This window comes from Myotis nattereri (genome assembly GCF_964212035.1).
Source record: "Myotis nattereri genome assembly, chromosome: 9".
NCBI lineage: Eukaryota > Metazoa > Chordata > Mammalia > Chiroptera > Vespertilionidae > Myotis > Myotis nattereri.
In genome coordinates, this window is record NC_138084.1 from 80,629,563 (window position 1) to 80,656,862 (window position 27,300).

The 27,300-nt window shown below is 61.9% G+C and overlaps 2 protein-coding genes across 4 annotated transcripts in view; both read right to left on the reverse strand.

Annotated features, from left to right (window-relative positions):
- Nucleotides 1-683: 683 nt before the first annotated feature.
- Nucleotides 684-10,824, reverse strand: FXYD2 (FXYD domain containing ion transport regulator 2). Of its 2 annotated transcripts, XM_081099707.1 has the most exons (7): nt 9,746-10,662; nt 6,961-6,997; nt 2,990-3,028; nt 2,758-2,832; nt 1,256-1,292; nt 1,080-1,110; nt 684-805 (listed from the first exon to the last, which is right to left on the reverse strand). In XM_081099707.1, the coding sequence occupies exons 1-6, from the start codon at nt 10,001-10,003 to the stop codon at nt 1,086-1,088; spliced, it is 471 nt and encodes a 156-aa protein (XP_080955833.1). In that variant the 5' UTR covers nt 10,004-10,662; the 3' UTR covers nt 684-805; nt 1,080-1,085. The 2 variants fall into 2 exon arrangements, with proteins under 2 accessions (XP_080955833.1, XP_080955834.1); XM_081099708.1 differs by lacking the exon at nt 6,961-6,997 and having other exon boundaries at nt 9,746-10,824.
- A 5,685-nt stretch (nt 10,825-16,509) lies between these two features.
- The window catches only part of FXYD6 (FXYD domain containing ion transport regulator 6), a 37,092-nt gene continuing 26,301 nt past the window's right edge, over nt 16,510-27,300 (reverse strand). The window contains exons 2-8 of one of the 2 annotated variants that reach the window (XM_081099711.1): nt 22,517-22,579; nt 21,977-22,015; nt 21,778-21,852; nt 21,198-21,234; nt 20,522-20,571; nt 20,170-20,210; nt 16,510-17,894 (exon numbers count right to left, since the gene is read on the reverse strand). In XM_081099711.1, coding sequence (XP_080955837.1) covers nt 20,185-20,210; nt 20,522-20,571; nt 21,198-21,234; nt 21,778-21,852; nt 21,977-22,015; nt 22,517-22,574 — 285 coding nt within the window. In that variant the 5' untranslated portion in view covers nt 22,575-22,579 and the 3' untranslated portion in view covers nt 16,510-17,894; nt 20,170-20,184. Of the gene's footprint in view, nt 17,895-20,169; nt 20,214-20,521; nt 20,572-21,197; nt 21,235-21,777; nt 21,853-21,976; nt 22,016-22,516; nt 22,580-27,300 lie in introns of both variants that reach the window. The other variant, XM_081099710.1, reaches the window with a different exon arrangement.

Sequence of the window (27,300 nt, forward strand, 5' to 3'; positions counted from 1 at the left end):
CACTGCAGGGCCCACAGGCCTTAGGAAGTGGGTGTGGTGGGAGGGCCGGCCTGACACCACCGTGGGCCGAAGTTGTCTTGGCCGGGGCTGCTGGGATGGGCAGGGGCTGTAGGAAGTGGTAACGAGGCCCCCTCACTGCTCACTCCCCAGCCCCTCGTCCTGGGATCAACCAAACCAGCACCCAAATACACGGGGGGGGGGGGGGGGGGGGGCGGAGGCCTCGATGAGTCCCTGCACCCAGCGCAGAAAAGGCGTGGCCTGGGCTCAGCACCAGGGTCAGGAGGTTGGTGGGGCAGAGCACGTGCTGGGCCGCAGAACACCGGCCTGGCATGTGGGTGCAGTGGGGAGATGGCGCATAGTGTGGCCACCGCCGGCTGCACGTTGGGCAGCCCAGGCCGGTCCACAGCAGCCTGCAGCGGGTGGCGCCAAGTGGCACCCAGGGCCTGGCCAGCTACCCCACAGCTCTGAGCCCGTGGCTTTGGACTCCGGGTCCCTCTCGGCCCGGCATTGGGAAGACGGGCTGAGTCCTCGTCCGGCGCCTGGTGATCAGGGCGAGGCGCGGCCCGCTGGCTCTATGGGCACCGGCGCCGGAGCCATGAACGGAAAGCCGGAGCCCGGGCTGTATGGCACCCCAACCTGGAGGAGTGAGTCGGGGCTGCCAAGGGAGAGGCGGGGAGCGAGGCAGCGGAAGAAGCCATGTCTGAGCTCAGCTTTATTATTAGGAAGAGGCGGCACTGGGGGGAGGGGGGGCGTCCAGGGTTCCACGAAGCCCGGTGCTCCCCTCAGCCCGAGGGCCTGGCCGGTTCTGGAAGACAAAGACCGGGTGTGGGCCGTGACGGGCCAGGACCGGATCTTCCCGTCTCCTTATTTGTCTGACCTTCCTCCAGGGCACCTCTGCCCCCCCCCCCCCGCCCCTTGGCCGCACACTCCGTGCCAGGCACTTGGCCACCATTTGAAACGCATGATGGGTGACAGGCTGCCTGGAGGATGAGTGGACGCCCGACAACTCTCCCCGCCCAGCCCCAGACTCCCTCTCTCTCCATCACCCCCGGCCGCGCCCTCCAGCCCTTCCCGTGCACCTGCCATCACAGCTCCTCGTCTGCGCCCGGCCTGGGGTGGGGAGGAGAGGAGGCGGTGAGAGCCAGTAGGGAAGATGGGAGCCCTGAGGGTGGGGACCCTTCCCCACAGGCCTCAGAGACCAACTTCCTGCGGCCCCTCCTCGTCCGCCCGCCTCAGCCGCCCCGCGGGCACTCACCGATGCTTCTTTCTGCCCCCGCAGCGGAGTCTTTTGCCTTGAAGAGAAAAGAGGTGGGTTTTCACGGGCCCCTCGCTTCCAAGGAGGCCTCCTTCCCCGAGACTCAGCTCTGGCCCTTCCCTCCTCCCTGCCGGCCACATGGAGGGCCAGGCCCGGCCCAGGGCAGCCTGTCGGTCAGCGAGCACCGACTCAGTGGGTCCAAGGTGGACCCTGGGCCCTGGCCATGCCCTCAGCTCCGTGCTGGGCACAGAGTCGCTGCTCAGTGGCCTTGGAGACCGAGGCGAGTCCACGGTGCCGCCTCTGCGCTGTGAGCTCAGCACCGCCCAGTGCGCCTCCAGGGGCCGGAGCCAGCGTCTGCAGACAGAGCCCCGAGGTGGAGAGCGCTGCTGGGTCCCGGACACCGTCCGTGTCTTCTGTCCACTCATCGCATTCCCGTGTGTTTTTCTTCTGGTTGCATCAAAACAAGTCAACATCCTCTTGTCCCTGTCCCTGCCGCCCCTGGAGCCGTGTGCCCACGTCGGGCCCTCTGCGTGCTGTCTGGGCTGCACGTCTGGGCGCCAGCTTCCACCTTAGGGGCGAGTGGGATCACCCCTCCTCCACAGCGGCCAGGGAGCTGGGGTTCCACGTGAACAGCTGCGGGGCCCCTGACCTCGGGTCCCAGCCTCCCACACTTCCCAGCAGCAGGTGGGAGTGGGGGCAGGGTAGGCACCCCCGGGTGCAGCTGAACCAGCTCTGCTCTGAGCAGCGGGGAGCCATGGACAAGTCGCTGACCTCGCAGGGTGAGCCTCATTTCTCATCTGGAGAATGGGGGCAGGCGTGGAGTGATGCCGAGAAGACTAGATGGGCTGGAGGCGGCTCAGGCCAAGAACATGCAGGATCGGAGGGTGTGGGTGTCTGGTGGAGGCTAGTAGAGAGGACTGGCCTGCCCCCCTCCGCTTACGGGGGACCTTCCCATCGTCAGAGGGAGCCAGTCCCCAGCCTGGCAGCTCCTGGGTCCCCTAGAGGGTGCACTTTATTTTATTTTTTCTTTTTCTATATATTTTTATTTCAGAGAGGAAGGGAGAGGGGGAGAGAGAAACATCAATGATGAGAGAGAACCATTGATTGGCTGGCTCCTGCACGCCCCACACTGGGGATGGAGCTAGCGACCTGGGCATGTGCCCTGACCGGGAATCGAACCGTGACCTCCGGGTTCATAGGACGATGCTCGACCACTGAGCCACGCCAGCTGGGTTAGGGTGCACTTTGGAAAGATGGAACCTCCTGTGTGGTCCACAGACCAAGCAGGGAGACACCCCAAGATGCCTCCCTCCATCAGGGCGTTGCTGGGTCCCCACATCCAGCCCGGGGCGCGAGGAGAGAGGAAGGGAACGGAGAGAGAGGGAAGGGCGGGAAGGGGACTCACCCCTCCCAGGGCCTGCACAGGGGAGAGGGGCCCATGGGAGGCAGGGGCTCAGGAAGGACGGGCCCCCGCACCCCCTACACGAGGCAGCCCCACTTACTGAGGATGATGATGAGCCCCACCACGAAGGCCAGGCCGGCAAAGATCAGGCCCCCTTTGCGCACGGCCTCATAGTCTGGAGCGGAGAGGCAGGGTGGGTGGGTTAAGGCACCCTTCCAGCAGCCCAGGCTGGCAGCAGCGCCCCCTGGTGCCTGGGGAAGGTGGGGTCAGAGCCCGGGGCTGGGGGGCTGGGGGCCCAGTGCTGGAGCAGGAGGCAGGGGCGCCAGGCTTACCGTAGTGGAACGGGTCCACGTCCCCCCCGGGGCTGCCACCTGGGGAGACAGGGGAGGGCACGTCACGACGTGGGGTGTCCCAGCCACGGACACATGGAGCTCTGTCCCTGTCCCCGCACCCCCAGAACCCAGTGGGCAAGCGTGGGCTGGTGAGGGGAGTCCTTGGGAGAGGAGGCTGGCCGTGCAGAAACCCCTCTGCCTGGGGGCGGGGCCTCTGCCCAGGGCTGCCCGGGCGGCCAGCCTGGCGCGGGGAGGGTGCTCCCCTCCTTGTGCACAGAAGGCAGGAAGAGGCCGTGAACACGCCTCCCGTCGACTCCCCATGGCCCCCAGTGAGACTCATCCCGGCGTCTGCGAGGCAGACGGACGGACGGACGGACGGACAGAGGAGGAGGGAGCTGAAGCCCAGCTGTGAGACTCGTCTAAAATCCAGGAAGGTCGGAGGCAGGACTGGTCCCGACCAGGTTTCTAGATGCTTCTCTCGGAGCTGCTCTCCGCCGGGGAAGCAGGCTGGTTGAAGAGACATTGCTATAGGGCGCCCTCCGTGCGCCAGGCCCACTGTCCTCAGGAGCCTGCAGGCCCTGATGGTCCAGCAGCCGCGGGGAGGGGGTGTCCCACCCCTTCCGCCGCCAGAAAGAGGTTGTGAGAACGGAGGGACTTTGCCCTCTTGCTGTGCTGCCGCTCAGATAGTCGGAAGGAAGGAGAGCTGGAGGCCACTCAGGGGGCAGCCCCCCTCCTGCTGCCTCGCCCTGGCACCCGCCCTGGCACAGAAGCGCCCGTGGCCGGCAGGCAGCCCCGCCCCTGGCCCTGGCCTGGGCCCACTTGTCCTGGGGACCTGGAGGGCAGCCAGAGCTCCCCCACACGGAGCCCCTCTCCTGCCTCTTCGAGCCCCGCCTGGCACGCGGGAAGCAGTGCCCAAGGTGGAAGGAGTGAGCACGTTGGCACCTCCCGGCTGTGCTGAGCTGTGCCCTGGAGGCCTCAGGGCGGGCGACCCAGCTGTCCCGACATAAGCTCCCTGGGGAGCGAGCAGCTGGGAGGGTGGCCGGCCGCCCGCCAGAGGCCCAGGGAGGCGACGGGCCCAGGGAGGCCTGGAGGTTGTCTGAGTTCAGGTCTCAGCAAGGTCACAAGGGAGTTAGTGTCAGAGGCCTGATACACTGGGCCCCTCACCACACAGGGGCCCGCCTCCCCCCACAGTCAGCAAAGGCCCCTCCATGACGGGAGCCCTCTGGGCTGGGCCCTTTCCTGGGGCCTCGCCAAAGCCCAGAGAGGCTGCTGCCCCCCACCACCCCCACCCCGCCTGCCGCCTGCCCCTGCTCTGTCTGAGCCCGGGCAGCCAGGGAACAACCAACCAGGAAGGTGCCCGTGCCCAGGCCACGCTGGCGCCCTGGGGCCGAGGATCTGCACTGAAGCTGCGGTGAAGACAGGACCCTTTGACAAGCAAATTTCCTTCGCAGGAGGCCGGCCCGGGGGAGGGCGGGAGGGCGGCGCTGTGCTGGGGAGGCCGAGGCCAGGGAGGATGCATGGGATCCGGCTCCCCCTCCAGCCGGTCCCAGCGAGGCCGCCTGCTGCCCCCACGCATCTGGTCCGCACACTCACCCTCGGCCGTGGGCACCCCTGCCATCGCCCGTAGACTGGACTGGATCCCGCTGCCTCCGCCTGCCGCCTCCGCCCGGAGAATGCCCCGGGCCGCGGGGTGGCCGGGATGAGGTGGGGGCATTAAACATTAACAGTGCCAGCTAATGTTTACCCCGGACCCAGAGAGCCTGGTGTGGACGGGGGGCTCCGCTGGGGCGTGAGGAGGTGCCCGGCAGGCGGGGCAGGAGCTGGCTGGGGTTCCGGACCCTCCCCCAGGAAATTTCCAGAGCGCAGGGCAGGAGGGTGGGCCGGGCCTGCTGGGGGGAATGTCGAACTGCTCCCCGTGTGCTGTCCCCAGGGGCGGGGCAGGCCCGAAAGGCCCCCCATCTCAGCTGCCCCTGAACCTAGCAGAGTGAGGTCCCTGTCTCAGCGGCGTTTCACCAGGTACCCGGCGGTGCCCTCCCACCTCCCGGCCCCCAGGCGCCCTCCAGGCAGGGCACACCCTCAGGCCTCGCTGCCTTCCTCTCTCATCCCCGCCCCCAGCGGCACCCAGCGCTCACACCTCCTCAGAGAGCTCAGCCGTCCCTGCCTAGCCTCCCCCTGCCACTACACTTCCCTCTCCAGCCACTAGGGGCGGTTGGCATCCAGGTTCCAAGGTTGCAAGGGAGGACCCACGAGAGGGGGCCGAGCTCCCACAGGGAGAAGGTCCTGCTTTTAGGGTTTACAGCGCAGGCTCCTGACTGGTACTGTCTGATCTCCCCATTTCCCAGGTGAGTCCTCCGTGGCCCAGAGAGGTGGGGCTCTGTCCCAAGGTCACACAGCCGTGAGGGGGAGGGGAGAGGACAGCCAGGCGTTGGGCTGTAGGTCAGGTGCTTTCCCAGGCCTCTGATACCCCCTCCCCCTCCTCTGTGGCCTCCTTTCCATCGGGGGCCCTGGCGCCGGGCACCCTGTAGGTGCCCAGCTTCCTGGCTGGGTGAGTTCTCGTCCATTGAATTGACCTCCACAAAAAAGCTGATGCTCAATAGCACCCGAGGCTGGGGGCCGTGTGCAGGGCTCGTCATGGCAGAGGGACCCCATGGGCAGCGGTGGGGTCAAGGGTGGAGTTCATGTCCTCTGCCACGTGACTGAGCTCCCTGTGCCTCAGGCCCCTGCTGCGAGGTGGGGTGCTCCCGGCACAGGGCACAGGGCTGGGGCAGTGAGTGTTGCCACGGTCACTGGCTGCATTGACGGAGGAGTCATTGCACCTGTAACTTTGTGCTGAACCTCAGCTGTTGGACACAGAAACCACCCTCCGATGAGAAGGAGCTGGGACCAGGGGTGCCACCGCCCTGCTGCCAGGAGCCAGGCCCCGCTCAGCTGCCCTCGGGGTTTGGGGCTGTGGGCTGGCCCTTCACACTCACATGCACCCCCCCCACCCCGCCCCAGGCCAGGTGTGCCCTTTCCACAGTAAACAGCAGGCTGAATCTGTGCGCCCCAAAGGACTCTGGAGGCTCCCGGATGGCCAGGATGCCACTGGGCATGCTGGGACGACGGCGCCGGAGGCCGAGGGGCTTGTCTGAAAACCCCATCAGTGGCCACACCAGGGCTGGGCACCCAGGCTCCAAGGCTGCGCCCGCAGCGCCTGCCCTGTTCCCCAGGGCACCCGTCCTCCGTGCACGCTCTCTCCGCATCTTGGCATCTAAGTTGTAAGCCATCCTGAGTCTTTCTGGAATAATACGGGATACAAGCATAAGTGGAAAGATGGATAAATGGATGGATAGATAGATAGATAGATAGATAGGTAGATAGATGATAGATGGATGATAGATATTAGGTGATAGATGATAGATAGATAGATAGATAGATAGATAGATAGATAGATAGATAGGTGATAAGTGATAGATAGATGATAAATAGATAGACAGACAGGCAGGTGATCATAGACGAGAGAGCAATGGGCGAGCACGCTGACATTGCATTTTTGAACTCTGTGCGCAAGGCCCTGTGCTAAGCTTTACGAAACCTTCATCGTGTAACCCGCACGGTGCTGCGAGGGAGGAAGGTGCTCGCCCAGGGTACGATGAAGAAATGGAAGCACAGCGAGTTTAAATAACTTCCCAGCAGGCAGCTGGGAAGTGGAAAAACCAAAATCTGAACCCAGCAGCCTGGCCTCCGAGTTCCTGCAGACAGACAGACAGACAGATGGATGGACAGACACACAGAAAAGGAGGCTTTGGGCGGTCGTCCTGTCAGCGTTTCAGCTCAGAGCGTGGGCGGCAGTGAGCCCAGGCCTTGGCACGGCACCGGGAGGGCCTCCCTGCTCCTGCCTCTGCCCCTCGGGGCCGGGGCGCCGGGAGGTAAGGAGGTGCACACCTGGGTCAGGGTCTGAGACGGGGAGGGACGGGGCTTAGGGGACTCACCCAGGTACCACCTGCCCATGGCGGAGCCGCTGTGTCCCTGTGGAAGGCCGGGAGTGCCTGTGGCTGAGGGCCACACCTCAGCCACCCCTCGGGGAGGGAGAGACGAGCCAGGGGGGAGGGGCTGGCAGGCAGCCTCACCTGTGCCTGTCGCGGGGGCGGGGCGGGGCGGCACGGAGGCCCAGGAGCCCCAGGAGCCACGTGAGGGGGCAAGGAGGGGGGAAGCTGGGGGCCACTGCAAGGCACATGGCAGCCCGCACGGCCCTCTGCCCAGGGCACAGGGCCGCATCCAGACCCTCCAGGCTGCCAGGTGCCCGCCAAGGTCACAGGGACCCAGGAGGGTGCCGGCTGAGGCCGGGGCTGCTGGTGGCTAAGGGGGGCACTCAGGGCATTTGGGGGGCCCTGAGCCTTACCTCTTTCCTCCAGCCCGGTCAGCCTTCACCCTGACAGCCCTGTCCCAAGGCCCCATTTGTGGCCAGGAGTCCCCGATACGGGACAGCAGCCTGGGGGCCGCCCGGGAGGCAGTGGGTGCTCTTGGGGAGCCCCAGCAGCCGCTGAGGTCATTTCCGCAGAAGGGGAGAGAAGAGGGGCTGCTGGGCTGCTGTCCCGCAGGTCCTGCCCCCTCAGCGGCCCCCCACCGGGTCCTCAGGGACCTCAGCAGGTGTGATGTCAGGTCTGCACCCCAAAGCCGCCTGGAGACACCAGCAGCCCCGTGAGGCCTCCAGGACTGCGGCTGGTGGGGGGCATGGCTGGCAGGCGGGTTCCAGACACAGGCAGGTGTGGAGGCTGCGCACCAGAGGGGCAGGCGTGGGGGCAGGGCCAGGGCCCCTGACGTGACCAGGCCGGAGCCACATTCCCAGGAGGAACTCTGAGTACCCAGCAGCCCAAAGCTGCCCAGTGGGAAGTCCCCACGCTGGGCACTTCGAGGGGTTCCTGACCCTTGGGGTTAGATGGCACTTCAGAGGTTACCTGTGCAACACATCCATGTCCGGAGAAGTGGGCATTCAGCCAACCCCCCTGCCCCCCCCCCCCATGCTTCCTGCGGACCCCCGCCAAAAGGAAGCAGCCCCGTCTCACAGGGAGACCTTGGGCCATAGGCCGACCACCTGGGAGGAGCTGCAAGGCCCTCGCCCCTCACTGTAGCAGGAAGGGCTCTCCACTCAGACCCTCCTAGGGCTGAGGTTAGGCCAAAGCCCCTTCCTGTGCCTCACAAAACCTCCCTGTGGTCCTGTGGCCTCTCCGACCGCACCTGCTCCCTGGCCCTCTGTGCGTCCCAGCCAGGCTGTTCTCCTGGGCCTTCTGTGTGCCCGGCCAGGCTGCTCCCCAGGGGCCCTCGGTGAGCCCGGCCAGGCTGCCCTTCTGGGCCCTCTGTTCTCCGGCCAGGCTGCTCCCCGGGGGCCCTCGGTGAGCCCGGCCAGGCTGCCCTTCTGGGCCCTCCATGAGCCCGACCAGGCTGCTCTCCTGGGCCCTCTGCCCCGGCCACTGTGCTCAGGGCCTTTGCACTGGCCGCCCCACCCTGGGAATGCCCTCTGCTGAGCTCCGGGCCAACTCTGCTTCCTTCACAGGCCCCACAGGCCCCGCTGGCCCCGGCTGCGGCTCTTACCTCTCTGCAAGGCTCAGACCTTGTAGGTGTCTTTTGCTCAGTCGCACTGACTGTATCTGATCAGGTATCTGTTTTTCTTCTGTTTCCATCTCTTTTGAATGAAATGTGAGCTCCCAGAGCCCAGGGATTGTTTCCTGTGTTCATTCCTCGACTCCCGCCAGAACGGGCCAGGCACGCAGTGGACCCCCGTTTTGTGAAAGGAATGGCTAAGTTCCAGAGGTAGAGTGACTCTCCCGGGGGCCCAGGTGCACCCTGACTTGCAGCCTCTTCGCAGGAACTGCCGGCCCTGTAACAGGAAGCGCGGTCTGATGGCTCCCGCAGAGCGCTCCCCGGCCCTTCTGGGGGGTCCGCCATCCCTGCCCTCCTCACGGGGCCCCTCGGGGCTCCCCAGGCCCTTCTGGGGGGTCTGCCGTCCCTGCCCTCCTCACGGGGCCCCTCGGCCCTTCTGGGCCCTCTGTGCGCCCGGCCAGACTGCTCTCCTGGGCCCTCTGTGAGCCCGGCCAGACTGCCCTCCTGGGCCCTCTGTGCGCCCGGCCAGGCTGCCCTCCTGGGCCCTCTGTGCGCCCGGCCAGGCTGCTCTCCTGGGCCCTCTGTGCGCCCGGCCAGACTGCTCTCCTGGGCCCTCTGTGCGCCCGGCCAGGCTGCTCTCCTGGGCCCTCTGTGCACCCTGCCAGGCTGCTCTCCTGGGCCCTCTGTGAGCCCGGCCAGGCTGCCCTCCTGGGCCCTCTGCCCCGGGGCCAGGCTGCTCCCCCGGCCCTTCTGGGGGGTTCTCCGTCCCTGCCCTCCTCACCGGCCCCTCGGGGCTCCCCCAGGCCCTGCGTGGTTTCCATAAAAGAACTCGCTTGTCCTTGCTAGGGAGGCCGGCCAGGTCCAGGAGGTCCCACCTGCTCACCTCGCTCACTCCCAGCCTTCCCCGTGCTCTGTCTGGCCCCCACCCCGCGGACTGAGGCACTTGGGTCCTGGCTGACATTGGGGGCAGGAAGCCTCTCTCGGAGGGAGCCCTGTTTCCTTCAACCCGAGGCCCACGATCCCCCGAGAGCAGCAGGAGAGGGGGGGAGGAGGGTGAAGCATCCTCCTGGTCTCCATATGCCGAGGTCAGGCACCCCGTGGACGCCCGCACCCGCCCCTTCCCCATGGCTGTGGCCTGGTCTCCTCTCGTCTACAGAGTGAGGCCGCGGCACCTACCTCGCAGACCCGCTGTCGGATTGAGAGGACGTCGATGCGCGGCCAGAAGGTCCCGGTGAGCCAACACCATCGTCCTCCCCTGAGCTGCTTCTGGGAGCAAGGACACTGGCCACAGCCCCTGCCCTGGAGGGTCCACCCTACCCGTGGCCATTCCAGCAAGACCCCCGGCACCTGCCCTCCCTGCCCCTCAGCGTGGTCCCCACAGCCTCCCCCACCGGGCACCCTGACCCGCCTTTCCTCCCAGACCCCACGCAGCATGGCTGCTCCCTGTTGGGTCTGGCCCCACCCTGTTCTCCCACTTCCCCAGGGTGGGCTCGACGGGTGGGAGCCCTACCCTGCCGCCCAGAAAGGCTACAGAGCAGTAATGATCCGGCACCCCTCCCTCTGATTGTTCCGAGCTGAAGCCACCGCCACCAGGGGTCAGGGGGTCTGTGAGGAGTAGGAGAGGCAGCCCCACCTCCCCTGTCAACACGGCCACACCCTCGGGACAGTGCCCCCAGCACCGCCTGTCCCCCCTCCTGTCCCTCCCAGCAGGCCTCCGTTGGTCCTGGCCTCCGTCTCCTCTCAGGCAGCAGCCTGGGTGCCTGCTGGTTCGGTCCAGCAGGGAGGGACCACCCAGAACATCAGCTGGGCTCTGTCTGCTGGGGCTCAAAGCAGCGAGGCAACGGCCCTCCCCACCAACCCCCAGCTGGGGCTTCTCGCTCCGCCAGCGGCACAGGGGGGGCGGGGCGCTCCAGACCCAGCCATCGCCCTGCAGTGGCTCACAGCCGGACAGAGGCCCCCAGAAAGCCCAACTCCCTGCTCAGGTCTCCATGGCACGGTGGCCGTCGGCAGGGAGGTGGCGACTCCCAGGCCCCATCTGTGCTACCAGCAGCCCTGACCCCAGGGAGTGCCGGCTCCTGCCTCCTGCTGTGGCCACAGAGCCAGGGTCACCGGGGTCTTATAAGGCGGGCCTGGGAGGAGGTGGCCCTGGAGGGTCCGTTCCCTAAGTGCTGGCGTCGAGATGGCCGAGCGTGGGGCACCGAGGTCCTGGGAGCTGCCAAGGGCAATGTACTCTGAACCAAGGTGACTGTGTCCTCTCTGCTCCCTGGGCAGCGGGGCCCGGGGCCTGGAGACCTGCCTGACCCCCTCCCGCAGCGAACCTGGAGAGACGTGCATTCCTGGCGTGTCCCAGCCCACGCCTGGGCCTCACTGAGCAGTGGCTGTTTCTCCCCCCCCCCCCCCCCCCCCGCCTCCTTCCCTGCCTGTCACCGCGTCCCTCCTGTCTGTAACAGGCAGCTGCAGGCGCACCGCCACCTCCAGGAAGGCGGCAGGAGCCACGCCACCCCCAGCGCTGTCCTGTCCTCCAGGACCTGGGGGGGTCGAAGGCTGTCCCCGGCTCGGCAACCACCTCTGTGGCTGATTCCACAGGCAGCCGGCCGATCCGGCCTCTGTGCCGACTCATCTCGGTGTCTGGTCAATGTGGCCTCGTCTGCTGCCCACGCTCCTCACTGACAGGTGCATCCACCTCAAGGTTCCCAATCGTTCCTAAGAGCCTGGGCCCCGCATCGCCTCCCCCCCGACCCCCAAGACAGCTCAGCCCAGCATCCACCTCAAGGTTCCCAATCATTCCTAAGAGCCTGGGTCCCCATCAGCTCCCTCCCCCGACAGCTCAGCCCCGCAGGCAGGGACACCCCGGTGACCGAGAAGACTGAAGGGGGATCGGACAAGTCAAAACTTGAAGCCTGGTCAGGCAGACAGAGGGGAACCTGCTATTAAAGAAAGAAGACAAGGAAATGGCTGGTAATGCTCATGCTAATAACACATCTTCATGTAGAGTCTTCTAAGTGCCTTTATGTCCACTGATCTCTTTGACCTTGGGAGGTCACAGGAAGGGTGTTGCTGGACCCATTGCACCGCTGGGGAGACCGAGGCTTCGGTGGCCCAGCGTACCCTCTGGCTAGGAAGGGCTTCATTCTGCAGAGAAGGAAACGGGCAGAGATGCTGGGCTCTGCCCAAGCTCACACAGCCGGAGGGAAGGGGGACCTGAGAGAATGAGATGCCCAAGCCTCCTGCCCCCCCATCTGCCCCCATCCTGGCTTGGAGGGGCCCATCCCCCAACAGCCCGTGCCACCTGAGGCCTTCAGAACATCCATGGCAGCACCACCGGAGGCTGCCACCGGCGCCTCGGCAGGCGGCCCACCATTACGCAACCAGGCAGGGCTGGGCTGGCTCCGCAAAACCAACAGCTCGTCTGGAGCGGCTGCCGGCCCCGGGGGTCAGCGTGACAGCAATGAATCACACTAATGCTGAGGTGACCACGCTTCCTCTTTGTGGCCTGGAGACAGGTATTTCCAAAGCTCCCCCCTGGCCCAGCAAAGGCACCTGACCGACCCTCCCTCCCTCCCTCCCTCCCTCCCCAGGTGAGGCGAGCAGCCAGGGACAAGGTGGGGTGAACCAGACCCAGCTGGACAGCCCTCCCCCAGCAGCTCTACTCGCCACCCCCCCCCAGCCGGGGTGACCCTGGAGAGGGCAGGCCTTCCCCGCAGAGGGCGGGAGGAGCCCGTGACCTTGGGTGTGCTCCACCAGCATCCCTCTCACCCGCCCTCCCTGCCCCTTGCTCTCTGCCTCTGTCAAGAACAACTTGGCCAGGTCCAACCCACAACTGGAAAACAACCGGAGTTGGGGGGGCGGGGGGGGGGAGGCAGCGTGACCTGGTCTGATGTGGCGTCAAGTAACACAAACACCTCCGCGCAGATAGACGTCAGAATCTTTGGAGCGGCCCTCACGGGCCGTCGCTGAGGCGGAAGGGCAGGCCCCGCGGTCACTGTCCCCAGGAGACTCGGTGCTCCCTCCGGGCTGTGGCACCTCCGGGCTGTGGCACCTCCGGGCTATGGCACCTCTGGGCTGTGGCACTGCCAGGGCTACTGCACCTCTGGGCTGTGGCACTGCCAGGGCTGTGGCACCTCCGGGCTGTGGCACTGCCAGGGCTACTGCACCTCTGGGCTGTGGCACTGCCAGGGCTGTGGCACCTCCGGGCTGTGGCACTGCCAGGGCTACTGCACCTCTGGGCTGTGGCACTGCCAGGGCTGTGGCACCTCTGGGCTACGGCACTGCCAGGGCTGTGGCACCTCCGGGCTGTGGCACCTCCGGGCTACGGCACTGCCAGGGCTGTGGCACCTCCAGGCTACGGCACTGCCAGGGCTGTGGCACCTCTGGGCTACGGCACTGCCAGGGCTGTGGCACCTCCGGGCTATGGCACTGCCAGGGCTGTGGCACCTCCGGGCTATGGCACTGCCAGGGCTATGGCACCTCCAGGGCTATGGCACCTTTGGGCTATGGCACCTCCAGGCTGTGGCACTGCCAGGGCTGTGGCACTGCCAGGGCTATGGCACCTCGGGCTGTGGCACTGCCAGGGCTATGGCACCTCTGGGCTATGGCACCTCCGGGCTGTGGCACTGCCAGGGCTATGGCACCTCTGGGCTATGGCACCTCCGAGCTATGGCACTGCCAGGGCTATGGCACCTCCGGGCTATGGCACTGCCAGGGCTATGACACCTCCGGGCTATGGCACTGCCAGGGCTATGGCACCTCCTGGCTATGGCACCTCCGGGCTGTGGCATCACCTGGGCCTCTCCCAGATGGGGCGTAGACACTTTGTCACCTGGGCAGGTTCTCAGAGTTCATTTTACCTGGAGGACCCCACCAGCTGCTCACTTTCCTGCAGCTCAAACACCTCAGGGGGGCGGGGGGAACTCACTCCGGTTTCGGGTCATAACGCCTGTGGGGATGAAGGACTCCTTCCCACAAGTCAAGTCCTGCCGCCTCTCATGCCCACCTGGCGGGCCAGCACCCTTCTCCTGGGCTGGGCCTCGCTTGGCCCCAGGAGTGCGGACTGGGGCACATCTAGGAAGCAGATGGCATCACCTAGGGTTGAGTTCTGGAGTCCTCCACCCAGAGTTTAGCACAGCCAGTGCCCATACATGCTCGCTGCTTTTATTCATCACTAGAGGCCAATGCATGAAAACCTGCAAGAGTAGGCCTTCCTTCCCCTGACTGCCGACACCGGCTTCCCTCTCACACCCGGGACCCGGGCTTCCCTGCAGCCCCAGCTTTGTCCTGTCTAATCAGCATATTATGCTTTTATTATTATAGACCAGAGGCCCAGTGCATGAAATTTGTGCACTGGGCAGGGGGGGAGAGGGGGGGCGTGTTCCTCAGCCCAGCTTGCATCCTCTCCAATCTGGGACCCCTCAAGGGATGTCCAACTGCCGATTTGGATCCCAGTGGGACACCCCTCTCACAATCCAGGACTGCTGGCTCCCAACCACTTGCCTGCCTGCCTACCTGATTGCCCCTAACCGCTTCTGCCTGCCAGCCAGATCACCCCCTAACCACTCCCCTGCTGGCCTGGTCCCCCCCAACTACCCTCCCCTGCAGGCCATCTTTGACCACATGGGGGTGGCCATCTTTGTGTGAGGGTGTGATGGTCAATTTGCATATTACCTCTTTATTATAGAGGATTGTTATCATCATGGTTATTATTTTGATGACCAGTCTCTGACCTTTGCGTGTGTTTTCCAGGCAACTCACTGCCACACAACCCTCCCCAGAGCAGCCTCGCCCCGACGTGGTCTCTCCCCTGGGTCTGGACATCACCCCCACCCCCCACCCCAACCCCGGGAAGGGAGCTCGGCCACGCATGTGCTGTGCAGAGCCCTGGAGACAGACCATGCTGGCACCAGGAGACAGGTGGCTGCGTGGAGCCAGGCAGAGCGGGCGAAGCATTCCGTGCGTGTGCCAGAGAGAGCGAGCAGGCTCTGCTGTCAGTGTCGCTGTGGGAAAGCCAGCGCCTCCCTCCTGGCCGTCCTCCCCTTTTCGTATAGGACAGCCTCCTCTTCGTGGGTCTTTGTGGCTCTGGCCTCTGTGGACCTCCCCGGCTGTGCACAGCCAGGCCTGTGAACCCCGACCCTGTGCTCCTGGATGGGCGTGAGCCTATTTACAAAGTGTAAGCGTGACCCCAGCGACCACTGGGTTCACAATGGTGAACTTGACCTCAACTACACGCCTGTCTTTCCAAAGCCCTGTGGGCGGCGGGGAGAAGTGCCTAGAGGCCGTGCAGGCAGCACAGAGGCGGGTCAGGGAGGCAGCAGGGAGCACGGAGGGTCAGAGAGGCAGCAGGGAGCACGGAGGAGGGTCAGGGAGGCAGCAGGGAGCACGGAGGAGGGTCAGGGAGGCGGCAGGGAGCACGGAGGAGGGTCAGGGAGGCGGCAGGGAGCACGGAGGAGGGTCAGGGAGGCAGCAGGGAGCACGGAGGTGGGTCAGGGAGGTGGGTCAGAGAGGCAGCAGGGAGCATGGAGGTGGGTCAGAGAGGCAGCAGGGAGCATGGAGGTGGGTCAGGGAGGTGGATCAGAGAGGCAGCAGGGAGCACGGAGGTGGATCAGAGAGGCAGCAGGGAGCATGGAGGTGGGTCAGGGAGGTGGGTCAGAGAGGCAGCAGGGAGCACGGAGGAGGGTCAGGGAGGCGGCAGGGAGCACGGAGGAGGGTCAGGGAGGCAGCAGGGAGCACAGAGGTGGGTCAGGGAGGCAGCAGGGAGCACGGAGGAGGGTCAGGGAGGCAGCAGGGAGCACGGAGGAGGGTCAGGGAGGTGGATCAGAGAGGCAGCAGGGAGCATGGAGGTGGGTCAGGGAGGCAGCAGGGAGTGGCTGGGGCCCCCACCCCCAGTCCCTCAGGACCTGTAATCCTGCGGCTCTGAACGCACAGACCCTAGACAGACTCTAGGACCCTGTGTGAGTCCCAGGTATCTTACATTAGAGTAAGACGCAGCCCCTGCCTCCAGAGACTGTCTCCGATGAAGACACCAAACACGCAGAGGTGGGAGGTGGGTGCACACGATGGCCCCAGGGGCTGACCCCGCTGTGCGGAAGTGGCCAGCAGCACTTTTCACCAACCTCGTTGGAATGCCTTCGAAAGTCGCTCTAAGTGCCCTGGGCTGCAGCCCCATCTGTGATGTCACCACAGCTGGTTCAGCATCCTCTGCCTGGCTCTACGCTTGGCTCCAGGCTCGGAGTGTTAGTTGTGACGTGAAGGCGGGCCAGTGTGACTGGGGCACAGGAAAAAAGGGCCGATTCTCCCTGAAGTCCAGGAAGGCTTCACGGAGGAGGGGGCATTTGGATTGGCAGAAAGATAAAAGGCTTGGATCGTAACCCAAGTGTCACCTGTGCACCTCTGTCAAATCCTTAGGTAGCGGCCCCCAAAATGGACCAAAGGGAGAGGTTAGAACAGCCGTGGGCAAGCTATGGCCCGCGGGCCGGATCCAGCCCCTTTGAAATGAATAAAACTATTGAAAAAAAAGACCGTACCCTTTTATGTAATGATGTTTACTTTGAATTTACATTAGTTCACACAAACACTCCATCCATGCTTTTGTTCCGGCCCTCCGGTCCAGTTTAAGAACCCATTGTGGCCCTCGAGTCAAAAAGTTTGCCCACCCCTGGGTTAGAACCTTTGCCCCAGGCCAGGGAGCCCTCAGTTAGGCCACTGAGGGCACAGGTCCTGGGCCCACGGATTGGGAAGAGGGGGTGGAAACAGGAGGGGGAGGGGGAGGGGGAAGGGGATCCAGGAGAAGTGGGGCTGGGGGTGGGGGCGTGGCAGACATGCACGAAGCAGCTGGACCGATCGAGCACCGCTCAGCCCTTCAGTCCCCACCGCCTCCCTCCGACCCAGGTGGAGTCCCTCGGCCCTTCACACGTTTGAGTCCTTCCCAGAAAGGAACGCAGCCCGGCCGCAGGAAACAAATGGTATTTTATTCCGTGTGGAGAGGACAGATCACAGCAGACAACAGTCCATCACACGCTCGCCTCGTTTCCACGGTAACACGATGCATGGGAGGGGCAGGGCTGGTTTGGCTTCCCACTCTCTTTATGACCTTTGACCTCTGTCTGTTTTCCAACAACAAGGCCACTCCACCCCCCCCCCCCCCCCTGGCAGTGACAGGTGGAGGGAGGGCGCAGGCCATCACTGCTCACCTGGCCACGGCATGGACCAGACGTCCTCATACTTTTTAAACGGGGGCCAGTTCACTGTCCCTCAGACATTCCACGCATGCGCACTGCGGGCCGGGACGCGTCGGCTGCTAAGCAGGACAGGCAGCGGCGGCAAAAACACCCGGCGGGCCGGATAAATGTTTTCGGCGGGCCGCATGTGGCCCGCGGGCCATAGTTTGAGGACCCCTGGCATGGACAGATGGAGGCCCCTGGCTCTCCCCGCTGCCTCCCGGGAAGCTGGCCCCAACAGAATGGATCGCCTGCCCCAGACCCAGCACGAGGGTGGGGGTCCGAGAACAGAGGAGCTGGGCTATAAGTCAGAGTCTCGGAAGCGGGGAGGTGGCGGGGGCGGGGGTCCAGAGCCCAAGGGGTTATTGCTGAGAAGATATGCAAGGGCACATTCCCAGGGGAGCCGGCCTGCCTGCCTGGCCTCTGCATGGGGCGGGGCAGAGGCAGCCGGGGGAGTCCCAGGAGAAGAGGCCGGGGAGGGCTCGGGCCTGAAGCACAGCTGGCTCCCAGCTCCTGGCTGTGAGCCTCCGTTGCTAAGAGACCCTCAGAACAGGCCAGGTCAGGGGTGGGATGTGGAAACAGGTTCTTGAAAAGGAGTGCAGAGGCCATGAGGAAGATCACAAAGCTGGTGCACAGCTTCCCAAGTCCCCACGAGTGGAGACTCCCTCCCGGGCCCCACCCTCACCACCTCTACCTCAAGAGAGGGGACTGGTCTCAGGAGCGAGCAGACCCCAGAGCGGGGCGGGGGGGGGGGGCGGGGGGGCGCACCGGGAGCAGGAGGAGCTGATGGTGACGCGGCTCAGCTCCGGCCCAGGAGGTGAGTCCAGGTTCAGGAAACAGCGACAGCCACAGACAAGCAGCCACGAAGACCACAGGCATCACACACACACACACACACACAGACACACACACACACAGACACGTCACGGGAGTGGACACGTCACGGCTGCGTGGGAAGGCGGATTCAGTCGCGGCACTAAGTGGAGGACTGTTCACGGGGACGGGGATGCGGGAGACGCGGGTCTTTACTTCTGGGGAAAGAGCTGCTGCTGGAGTGGCTGGTTTTCTTAAGCATCGACATTCGCATCTGAAGGTCCAGGGGCTGCCTCCAGGTTCTGCAGAGGGAGAGACGCTAAGCTAACGTGAAGCCCTGGCTCCTTGCAGAAACCGCCCCGCGGGAGTGGCTCCGCTGGCTGAGCACCGTGCTGTGCGCCGAAAGGCTGCCAGTGGGTTGCGGGTTCGGTCCCTGGTTGGGCGCATAGTCAGTGTTTCTCTCCCACACAGATGTCTCTCTGTCTCTCTCCCTTCCCCTCTCTAGGCAAGTCCTTGGGTGAGGATTTTAAGAAGAGAAATCTTGCCTGGCCAGCCTGGCTCAGTGGTTGAGCGTCAACCTATGAACCAGGTTTGATTACGGGTCAGGGCACATGCCCGGGTTACAGGCTCGATCCCCATTCCCCATTGTGGGGCGCGCAGGAGGCAGCCGGTCAATGATTCTCTCTCATCATTGATGTTTCTATCTCTCTCCTCCCTTCTTCTCTGAAATCAATAAAACAAAATATATTTTTAAAAAATAAAATAAAAATAGAAATCTTTAACTGCTCATCTCCCTGTCTGTAGCAGCCCCTCTCCTCTGCCCCCTAAAACTCCCAGGGTGAGACCCATCCTAAGTGCCAGGTTCCGGGTGAAGCAGGAGGACACGCCTGAGACGGGGAGAGATGGAGGCCTGGGAGGGGGGCCTCGGGGGAGGGTCCCCTGGAGGCTGGAGCCTGGCTGACACGGAAACTGTCAAACCCAGAGTCTCCATCCCAGGACACCCCGTGTCGCTCCCAGCGGCTGGCTCCAGGCCCCACCCTCCAGCTTCCCCACGCCACGCCCCGATGCTGACCGCCAGCTGCCGTGGAGTGGACAGACGCCGGGCTAAGGCTGGGACCCCTGCCTCCAAGGATGGGCATGGCCTCCTCCAGCTCAGCTTGGGAACCAGCTCCTGAGCCCCCCTCGGAGCTGAGACCCCCTGACCCCCGGGGCTGCTGGGGGGACGTACAGCCCCAGGAAGGATGCACACTGAGAAGTACACCTGCTCTGCGACCCGAGACGCCGTGGCACCAGGCACTGCGCATCCAGAAACCTCATCTAACTCACGTTAGAGCAAAAGCATGTGCCTGAGGAGGAGGAGGAGGAGGAGGAGGAGGAGGAGGAGGAGGGGGAGGAGGGGAAGAAAAGGCGAAGTGAGGGGATGGAGGACGGATACTGGCACTAAATCCAAGGCCTGGGCTCAGGCTCCACGGTCACTCACAGCGCTCTGGCCTCCCTGACCTCAGCTTCGTCCCTGAGTGGGGGGAGCTGCGCTGCCCGCTCCTGTGGCTCCTGAGGGTGCGGGCGGCATGTGAACACGGAAGGCAGTGAGCGGGCACTGCTGCCCTGCTCCCGACAATGGACAATGGAAAGGACACTGCGGACAGTGCCCTACACGCCGAGCCCTGATGACACTGGAGTGCTGGGGGTGCGGGGGTGCAGGGGGTGCTGGGAGTATAGGGAGTGCTGGGGTGCAGGCAGTGCTGGGGGTGCAGGCAGTGCTAGGGGTACAGGGGTGCAGGGGTACAGGGGGTGCAGGCAGTGCTGGGGGTGCAGGGGGTGTTGGGGTGCAGGGGTGCAGGCAGTGCTGGGGTGCAGGGGTGCAGGGGGTGCAGGGGTACAGGGGGTGCAGGGGGTGCAGGGGTGCAGGGGTACAGGGGGTGCTGGGGTGCAGGGGTGCAGGCAGTGCTGGGGTGCAGGGGTGCGGGCAGTGCTGGGGTGCAGGGGTGCAGGCAGTGATGGGGGTGCAGGGGGTGGCATAGACTATTATTCTTCTGACTTTTTAAAAATAGATTTTTATGGACTTCAGAGAGGAAGGGAGAGGGAGAGAGAAACATCAGTGATGAGAGAGAATCATGGATCGGCTGCCTCCTGCACGCCCCACACTGGGGACCAAGCCCGCAACCTGGGCGTGTGCCCTGCCCGGAATCGAACTGTGACCTCGCTGCCGCGGTTACTCTCCTGACTTGTGCAGGGTTGGAAAGTTTCATAATAAACAGCTATTTATAAAAAATGGCCCGAGGCACTTCTGAGTCGTCTCTGAGCCGCTATCTTCCTGCCACCTGATGCCAGAAGCATTTCGCTAACGAGTCCTCTCCCAAGCCAGGCCCATGTGGCAGCTCGGACGGAGCCTGATTAACCCGACCCCTGGGCTGCGTCCGTCTGTCTCGCCTTCACCCCTGGGCTGCGTCCGTCTGTCTCGCCTCCTTTCAGACGCGAGCCTCCAGAGAGCACTGCTCACAGTAAACACGGTGCCCGTGGCAACAGCCAGCCAACCCCTCCCCGCCAAGGACAGAGGGCCCGCAGATGGCGCCTTACCTCCGCGAGGGCCCCTCAGTTCTCCGCTTTCTGGGGCTCTGCTGCTGGGAAGGAAACAGACAGACCATCGGACCGGGCTCCCTCCCAGCGGCCCCACCGCTGCCGACTCTGGGGGAGCCGACCCACAGGGCAGAGGTGCCTGGGGTGGGACTCCGGGTCACACAGGCCGGGCACAGGGCACATTCCTGAACGTTGGACGGGGGTGCCTGCCTCACGGGCCGTGGGCACATGCCATGAGACGGGGGCTGTGACACGCTGTGCCACTCCCGACACTGAGCAGACACCGCAAACAGCCATCGGGAGGGGCCTGTCGGGGGTCGGGGGGAGGGACGGGCAGGCGGCCGGGACATACCATTCGCAGTGATGAGGTTCTCCGCCTGCGCCTCCTCGTCGCCCGGGGCCCTGCAGGGGGACAAGCCAGTCTCCGTCAGGGGCCAGGGTGAGCCCTGCTCCTCTGGGGGTCAGCCCTCCACCCGCATGGGGCTCAGGGGGAGGGAGAAGTTGGGGCTGAAGGGCAGAGCCAGGGGACGCACAGGCACCCTTCAGTGTCAACCCCCAAGAACTGACTGGGAAGGGGTGACCCAGGGCCCCCCGGGGTCTTGGGCTGGCCCTGCCGGACTTTGGGCTTCTGAGGCCCAGTGCTCCCCTGCTCATGGCGGTGGCCAGGGTTGTGGTGACGGGAGCCAGGCTTCTCCTCAGCTCAGAGGGCCTCAGCGACCAGCTGGCCCGTGTCACAGAGCCTGAGGGGAGGAGAGGGCCTCACGGGAGGCCCGAGGCCCCTGCCCCTTCTCTCGGATCCGGCACCTTCCTGCCCACTCCCGCCCCACGCTCATCGGAATGGAGAAGGAGCTAACCGTCGAGTCCACCTGGCACCCTCAACACTCTGCCCCACCCTCCAGGCACACGGCTGCTTCCCAGTTTCCAAGCTAAGAACCTAAAACCACTCAAGTGGGTGGCACACCGGGAGGCCCCTCCCTGCCCTCCACCTCCCCCCCGCCACCCGAATGTCCACACCAGGGCGCCCTTACCTGGGCTTCTGGCTGAAGCTGCACTTGCACCTGCGACCTGAAAGGCAAAGAAACCACCCGAGGTCATCCTCCGACTTGCGTTCAAGGTCATGCTCCTGCTTGGCCACAGCTGCCCCGGAGAGGGTGCAGGCTGGGGTGCCGGGCGTGGCCTAGGTTGGGGGAGGGCTCTTCTGAGGCCCAGAATCAGCAACAGCTCCGAGGGCTACACCCTGCCCCAGGGTCTGCTGGTGGTGCGAGTGCAGAGGGCTCCCTGCAGACCAGGCTTACCCGGGGCAAACAAATCCGGGGGACCATCCCTCAGGGTGCCCCCCAGACAGGACAGGCTGTGTCCTATGGCCTGAGACACCCCCACTCACACCCTTCTGGGCACAGCACCAGGGGCCACCAGCTCCTTCCCATCTACGCTTAATTTCACTGAGCATGTACTTGTTCGTGCTTCCCTGTTTTACTGAGCACCTATTATGTGCCAGCACGTAGTAGGTCCTAGAGATACAGGGAGAACAGACAGGCTCCCACGCTGCTCTCTCTCCCCACCACTGAGCAGAGACCCTGCTCTTCCTGGGCGAACAGAGAAACTTACTCAGGATGAGGAGGATGCCGACCGAGAAGAAGACCACGGCAAACACCAATCCCCCGATCCGCAGGGTCTGGTAATCTGTCGAAGGAACAGGGAGAAATGGGAGAAGAGGAAGGGCCAGGGAGCGCTGCCTGTCCCTCACCGGATGGGCTGTGCCCCCTCATGAGCCCCCCCGGCCCCCAGGGATGCCCTCACCACTCACCATAATGAAAAGGGTCCTGTTCCTTCTCCTGCTCACTGGCTGCAAAAGTAAACCACCTGGTTAAGAGGAGACAGCCTGCCCCCGGGCCTCCCTCCCGCAAAGGGCTCTGGGAAGCAGGGCCTGTTAGCAGAGGGGCCTGGGAAGCAGGCACATGGGAGCCCCGGGGAGAAGTGCTCACAGTACAGCAGTCACGGTCCCTTCATTCTCATGTCATCCCTCCTCCTTACCGATGAGGAAACAGGCCCAGGACAAGCACGGACTGGCACAAGGCCAGAGGCTGAAGCCTCCCCCAGTGCCGGCCCAACATCTCCAGGGGCTGGTGATCTGAGGCTTAAAGCAGAGCCTGCGGGAGCCTGGGGGGCAGGCTAGGGGAGCGCCGGGAATCGCCGCGCCTCCCAGGACTCCTCTGCTGACTCAGGGAGCAGGGCGGACCAGATGCGGAGACTCTGAGAGCCCCAACCCCAAAGCCCAAGAGCCAGGACCTCCCGCCAGCACGGAACAGCCACAGCGCCGGGTGCGGAGCGGGTCCCACGTACTCACCACTGGCCAGGACGGTGGGGGCCAGCAGGCCGCACAGCAGGATGAGCAGCACCTCCATGGCGTCTGGGAAGAGGGAGGAGGAGCAATGCCCTGGGCAGGAGACCCCTGCTCCGACCCCCAGCCCGACTCTCAGCCCGACCAGAGGCCACGGACACTGGGCCCCACGCGGTGCTCTCCCGCACTGACCCGTCACCACCTGCACCCGCTCGGCCAGCGGCCACCGGGACGGACCCTCTGAGGGAAGGACCGGAGCTCAGAGGTAAGCGACACCCAGGATCCAAGAGCAGCAGCTGGGGTCCCGCAGCCCAGCCGCTCCCCCCCCCGCCTCTTGGGCCCCGAAGCCACGCAGCCTAGCGGCCTGCAGATGAGCCCTTGGTTACCCCCTCAGCACCCCCTCAGCTCTGGCTCTTAGGACGCCTGGGACTCCGGGCCTGGTCCCCACAGCCGGACACACTGCTGGCCGTTCTGCCTCCCACGAGGTTAGATGCTGTTGTGCCAGCTCCGGTCCAGCTGGCGGTGGGCAACCCTGAAACGCAGGCAGCTCCCCCAAGTCACCCTCACACGCCCCCGTCCATGCCCACGGGCTCCGGGCACAGTCCTCCAGAGGCCGTTTCACTACACGGAGGGGTGGAGGCGGGCTCTCTGGGCATCGGTGCCCAGGCCCCCGCCCCGGAGATGCAGAGACCGTGCTCTGGGCACCACCTCAGGACGGCCCTGGGTGGGTGTCCCCTCCCGGGACGGGCGTCAGCGGTCACACACCTCACTCCTGGGTGAAAAGCCACAGAGGACAAAGGGGAACCTGAACCAGGGAAGCAACATTGTCTGCTCCTCCCCCGGGGGTGCGACGGGCAGTGGCCGGACCTCCTGGACATCTTCCCGGTGGTCAGGACCAGCTGTGCCCAGGGATCTCGCCCTCTACTCCCCCTGGCCCAGGCCAGCGCCCAGTGCCCTTCCCCTCTCGGCCACCAGAGGTCAGACTCTGCACCCAGCACACAGGCAGACTCCAAGGAGATACTTCAAAAGGCCCTTTTGCTTCTAATGGTACCTCATTTAATAACTGTTTCTTTTAAATATTACATTATATTTTACATGCATTAAGAATTTATAATACACACACTAAAGCACAGTAATAAGATAAACACCCACCGATGAGTAACTTCAGAACTAGAACTTCACCAGTACTGCCGCACTTACCTAGCTATTCCTCCCTCTGCCCTATCCGCCTGCCCCGGAGGGAGACAGTTCCCTGAACATACATATTTTTAATGATTCCCTTGCTCCACTTCAAAAAAGGCTTTACAGTCATAAATCACAAGCCATACAGTTCACCATTTGAAAGGGCATAGCTCAATGGCTTTTCGTATATTCACAGACCTGTACAAGCACATCGTCAGTTTCAGAACGTTTTCATCACCCCCTGAAGAAACCTGTCCCCACTGTCAGCCACTCCCTTCTCCCTCCCGCCGACAGCCACTCATCTACTCTGTCCCTATGGTCTTGCCTACCCTGCACATTTCATATTTTAAAAAACCATATACATGGGGCTTTTCACATCTGATTTCTTCCCCTTAGCATGTTTCAAGGCTCATCCATGTTGAAGTATGTGTCAGCATGTCATTCCTTTACCCATGGTGGATGAGTATCCATCCTGCTCTCCTTTTTAAAATATATCTGAATAAGATACAGTTTAGTGGAGCTTTTTTGAGCTTTATAATTATGATATATATCTTAGTGTGTGTTTTTTTGCAGTCTCCTAAATCTGGCTTTTTCTGATCAATATTTTTATTATAATTTTTTTTCAGAGAGGGAGAGGGAGAGATGGAAACTTCAATGATGAGAGAGTCATTGATTGGCTGCCTCCTGCACACCCCACACCAGGGATCAAGCCACAACCTGGGCATGTGCCCTGACAGGGAATCAACCATGACCTCCTGATTCACAGATTGATGCTCAAACACTGAGCCACACTGGCCCAGCTTTCTGCTCAATATTATGTTGCTAAAATTTGTCCATATTATTCCCTGTAAGCACAGCCCATTCATTTTCAGTGTTGTGTAGTATTCCGTCCACTATGCCAGTAAATTACCTTCTCCCGTCAGTGAGCATCTTCCCCCCGCCCCACCGCCCCCAAGTGTGTGCTCTTACAGATAATGCAGCTGTGAGCATTTCTGTGCACGTCGCCAGGGCGCACCCAGGTCAGAGTTTGTTCCAAAGGCACTGGCTTTCAAATCTCTGACACCTCTGTCATAAGCAATGCTTTCTACACGGGAACCCAGTGTAAATCATATTCCTCAGTACCAGAAACAGTATCACCAGATGATATGTAACCTTAAAATGAATGATGCCCTCTGACATTTCCTATTCTACCTTTTTATTTTAAACTAGAGGCCCGGTGCACAACATTCATGCACTTCAGGGGTGGGGAGTCCCCTCAGCCTGGCCTGCACCCTTTAGCAGTCTGGGAGCCTTCAGGGGATGTCCCACTGACGGCTTAGGCCCACTCCAGGGAGCGAGCCTAAGCTGTAGTCGGACATCCTTAGAGCGGCCGCAGAGGCGGGAGAGGCTCCTGCCACCACTGCTGTGCTTGCCAGCTGTCAGCCTGGCTTGTGGCTGAGCGGTGCTCCCCCGGTGGGAGTGCACTGACCACCAGGGAGCAGCTCCTGCACCAAGCATCTGCCCCCTGGTGGTCAGTGCATGTCATAGCGACCGGTTGTTCCGATGTTTGGTTGATTTGCATATTACCCTTCTATTATAGGAGATGGCCAGGTTCACGAATGGGTTGCCCTCAGCAGTTTGAAAAATGACGTTCTAGAGACAGGTCCAGAGTGAAGTTGTTGGGTGGCACACTATGCAAATCGTCAACTTTCCAAAATAACTTCAAACTGTTTTCCTAAGTAATCATCTCCACTTGAATATCCCACCAGCTGCGCGGCAGCTATTACTCTACATAACCGTCAGTGCTTGATATGGTCAGACTGCTTAATTCCTACCAACCCAGAGGGCTAAAATGTGGTATTGATTTTCTTTTAGACGTCGAACTGGGCTTTTTTCTGATCGTTTGCCATTCCTGGTTCTTCTTCATGCCTTTTGCTCTATTTTAAAATGAGTTGCTATACTATTCATTTCTTATTTAGAGTACTAAATCATTGTCATTTATATCAAAACTGTCTCTTCCCAATTAGAGGCTGGTCTTTTCACTTTCTGAAGTTGTCTTTCACATGAACAGAATTCCGTAGTTTTAATGTGATGTGAAGCAAAGGTTTTTGTGTCGTTTACGACGTCCTTTGTCGCCGAGTCAGACTTTTCTTCTCAGAATGGTGAAGCTTTGTCTTTTACATTTACTTCTTGATTCCACCCGAACTGATGTCTGGGTGAGGTGGGGACCTAACGCCCCCTCTGTGGGCCCCGCTCCCCCTTTCCTCAGGACCCACAATGCACCTGTCAAGCCGCTGGTGTCTGTGCAGCTGTGGATTTCAGGGCCCCTTCTCGGGTCTCCTGGTCGAGCATCCGCACCTGCAGAGCATCCGTGTCCGAGTCCCACAGCTTCGCAGGCTCTCCCCACGCGTGGAGAAGCTTCTCCCTTCTTTCTGCTCTCTCTTCTCGTCCTCTTCCCTCAGGAATGTCTTCGCTATTCTTGACCTTTTACTCTCGCTATACATTTTAGAGTCAGGGTGTCACATTCATCTAAAACTGTTGGGATTTTCATTGGAATTGCCACGAATCTACATATAGAACAACTTGGGGAAGCTGACATTTAACTGACCTTGAGACCCCTATCTGACCTTGAGTCTCCTATCAATAAATCTTTTCACTTGGTTAGGACCTTTTCAATGTCCTTTAATAAAGTTTCATTAATGCTTTCCTTTAGCTCTTAGACATCTTCTATTTGTTCCTAGGTCCCTTATAATTTTTATTCCTATTTTAAATGCGATGTCTTCTGTATGTTTTCTAATTTTTGCTGGTATAGAGAAGAGCAATAGACCTACATATTAATCTTAAATCCAATAATCTTGTTAAACTCTCTTATTATTTCTATTAATTTACCTTTAGATTGCTTTGGATATTCTATGCACACATGATACAGTATCGTTTCTTCTTTACCAGTTCTTACACTGTTCATTTCTATGTCTTATCTTATTCTTAGTGAAATGTAGACTAGACGTACTGATAGTGCCTGCGCGTACACAGACACACAAACAGAAACACATATGGTCTTATTACTGATGTTATTTTACTGTGTGTTTTTATTTTTCCCAGCTTCACTGAGATATGACATGCAACACTGTGTAAGTTTACTATGTACCACGTGATTTGATACACGCATATACTCTAAAATGACTGCATGATAAGGTCAATGCCTCCATCACCTCACATAATTGCCTTATGTGCATGTGGTGAGAATAAATAAAATGTGATAGCTATATATCAGCCATAAAAAGGAAATTATTGATTTTAAATAGTGTTTTAATGGTTGTTTTCATTTAAATATCCTTTTACAGAGAGGAAGGGAAAGGGACAGATAGAAACGTCAATGATTTGATTGGCTGCCTTTTGCACGCCCCACACTGGAGATGGAGCCCACAACCACGGCATGTGCCCTTGACTGGAATCAAACCTGGGACCCTTCAGTCCGCAGGCCGATGGTCTACCCACTGAGCAAAGCCAGCTAGGGCTTCTAATGTTTTAAAAGTCCCCCTCTATTTCTGGTTTTCCAAGATGTTTATTTTCTCCTTTAATCTATCAATTAAGTAAATTATATGTATGTCATACAAATTACTTAGTGT

Coding starts and splice junctions, on each gene's coding strand:
- FXYD2 (XM_081099707.1), bottom strand. CDS start 10,003: ATGCTGCGTGGGGTCTGGGAGGAAAGGCGGGTCAGGGTGCCCGGTGGG. Junction 2,833..2,989: donor CGTGGACCCGTTCCACTACG/GTAAGCCTGGCG, acceptor TCTCCGCTCCAG/ACTATGAGGCCGTGCGCAAA. Junction 1,111..1,255: donor GGGGGCAGAAAGAAGCATCG/GTGAGTGCCCGC, acceptor TCCCCACCCCAG/GCCGGGCGCAGACGAGGAGC.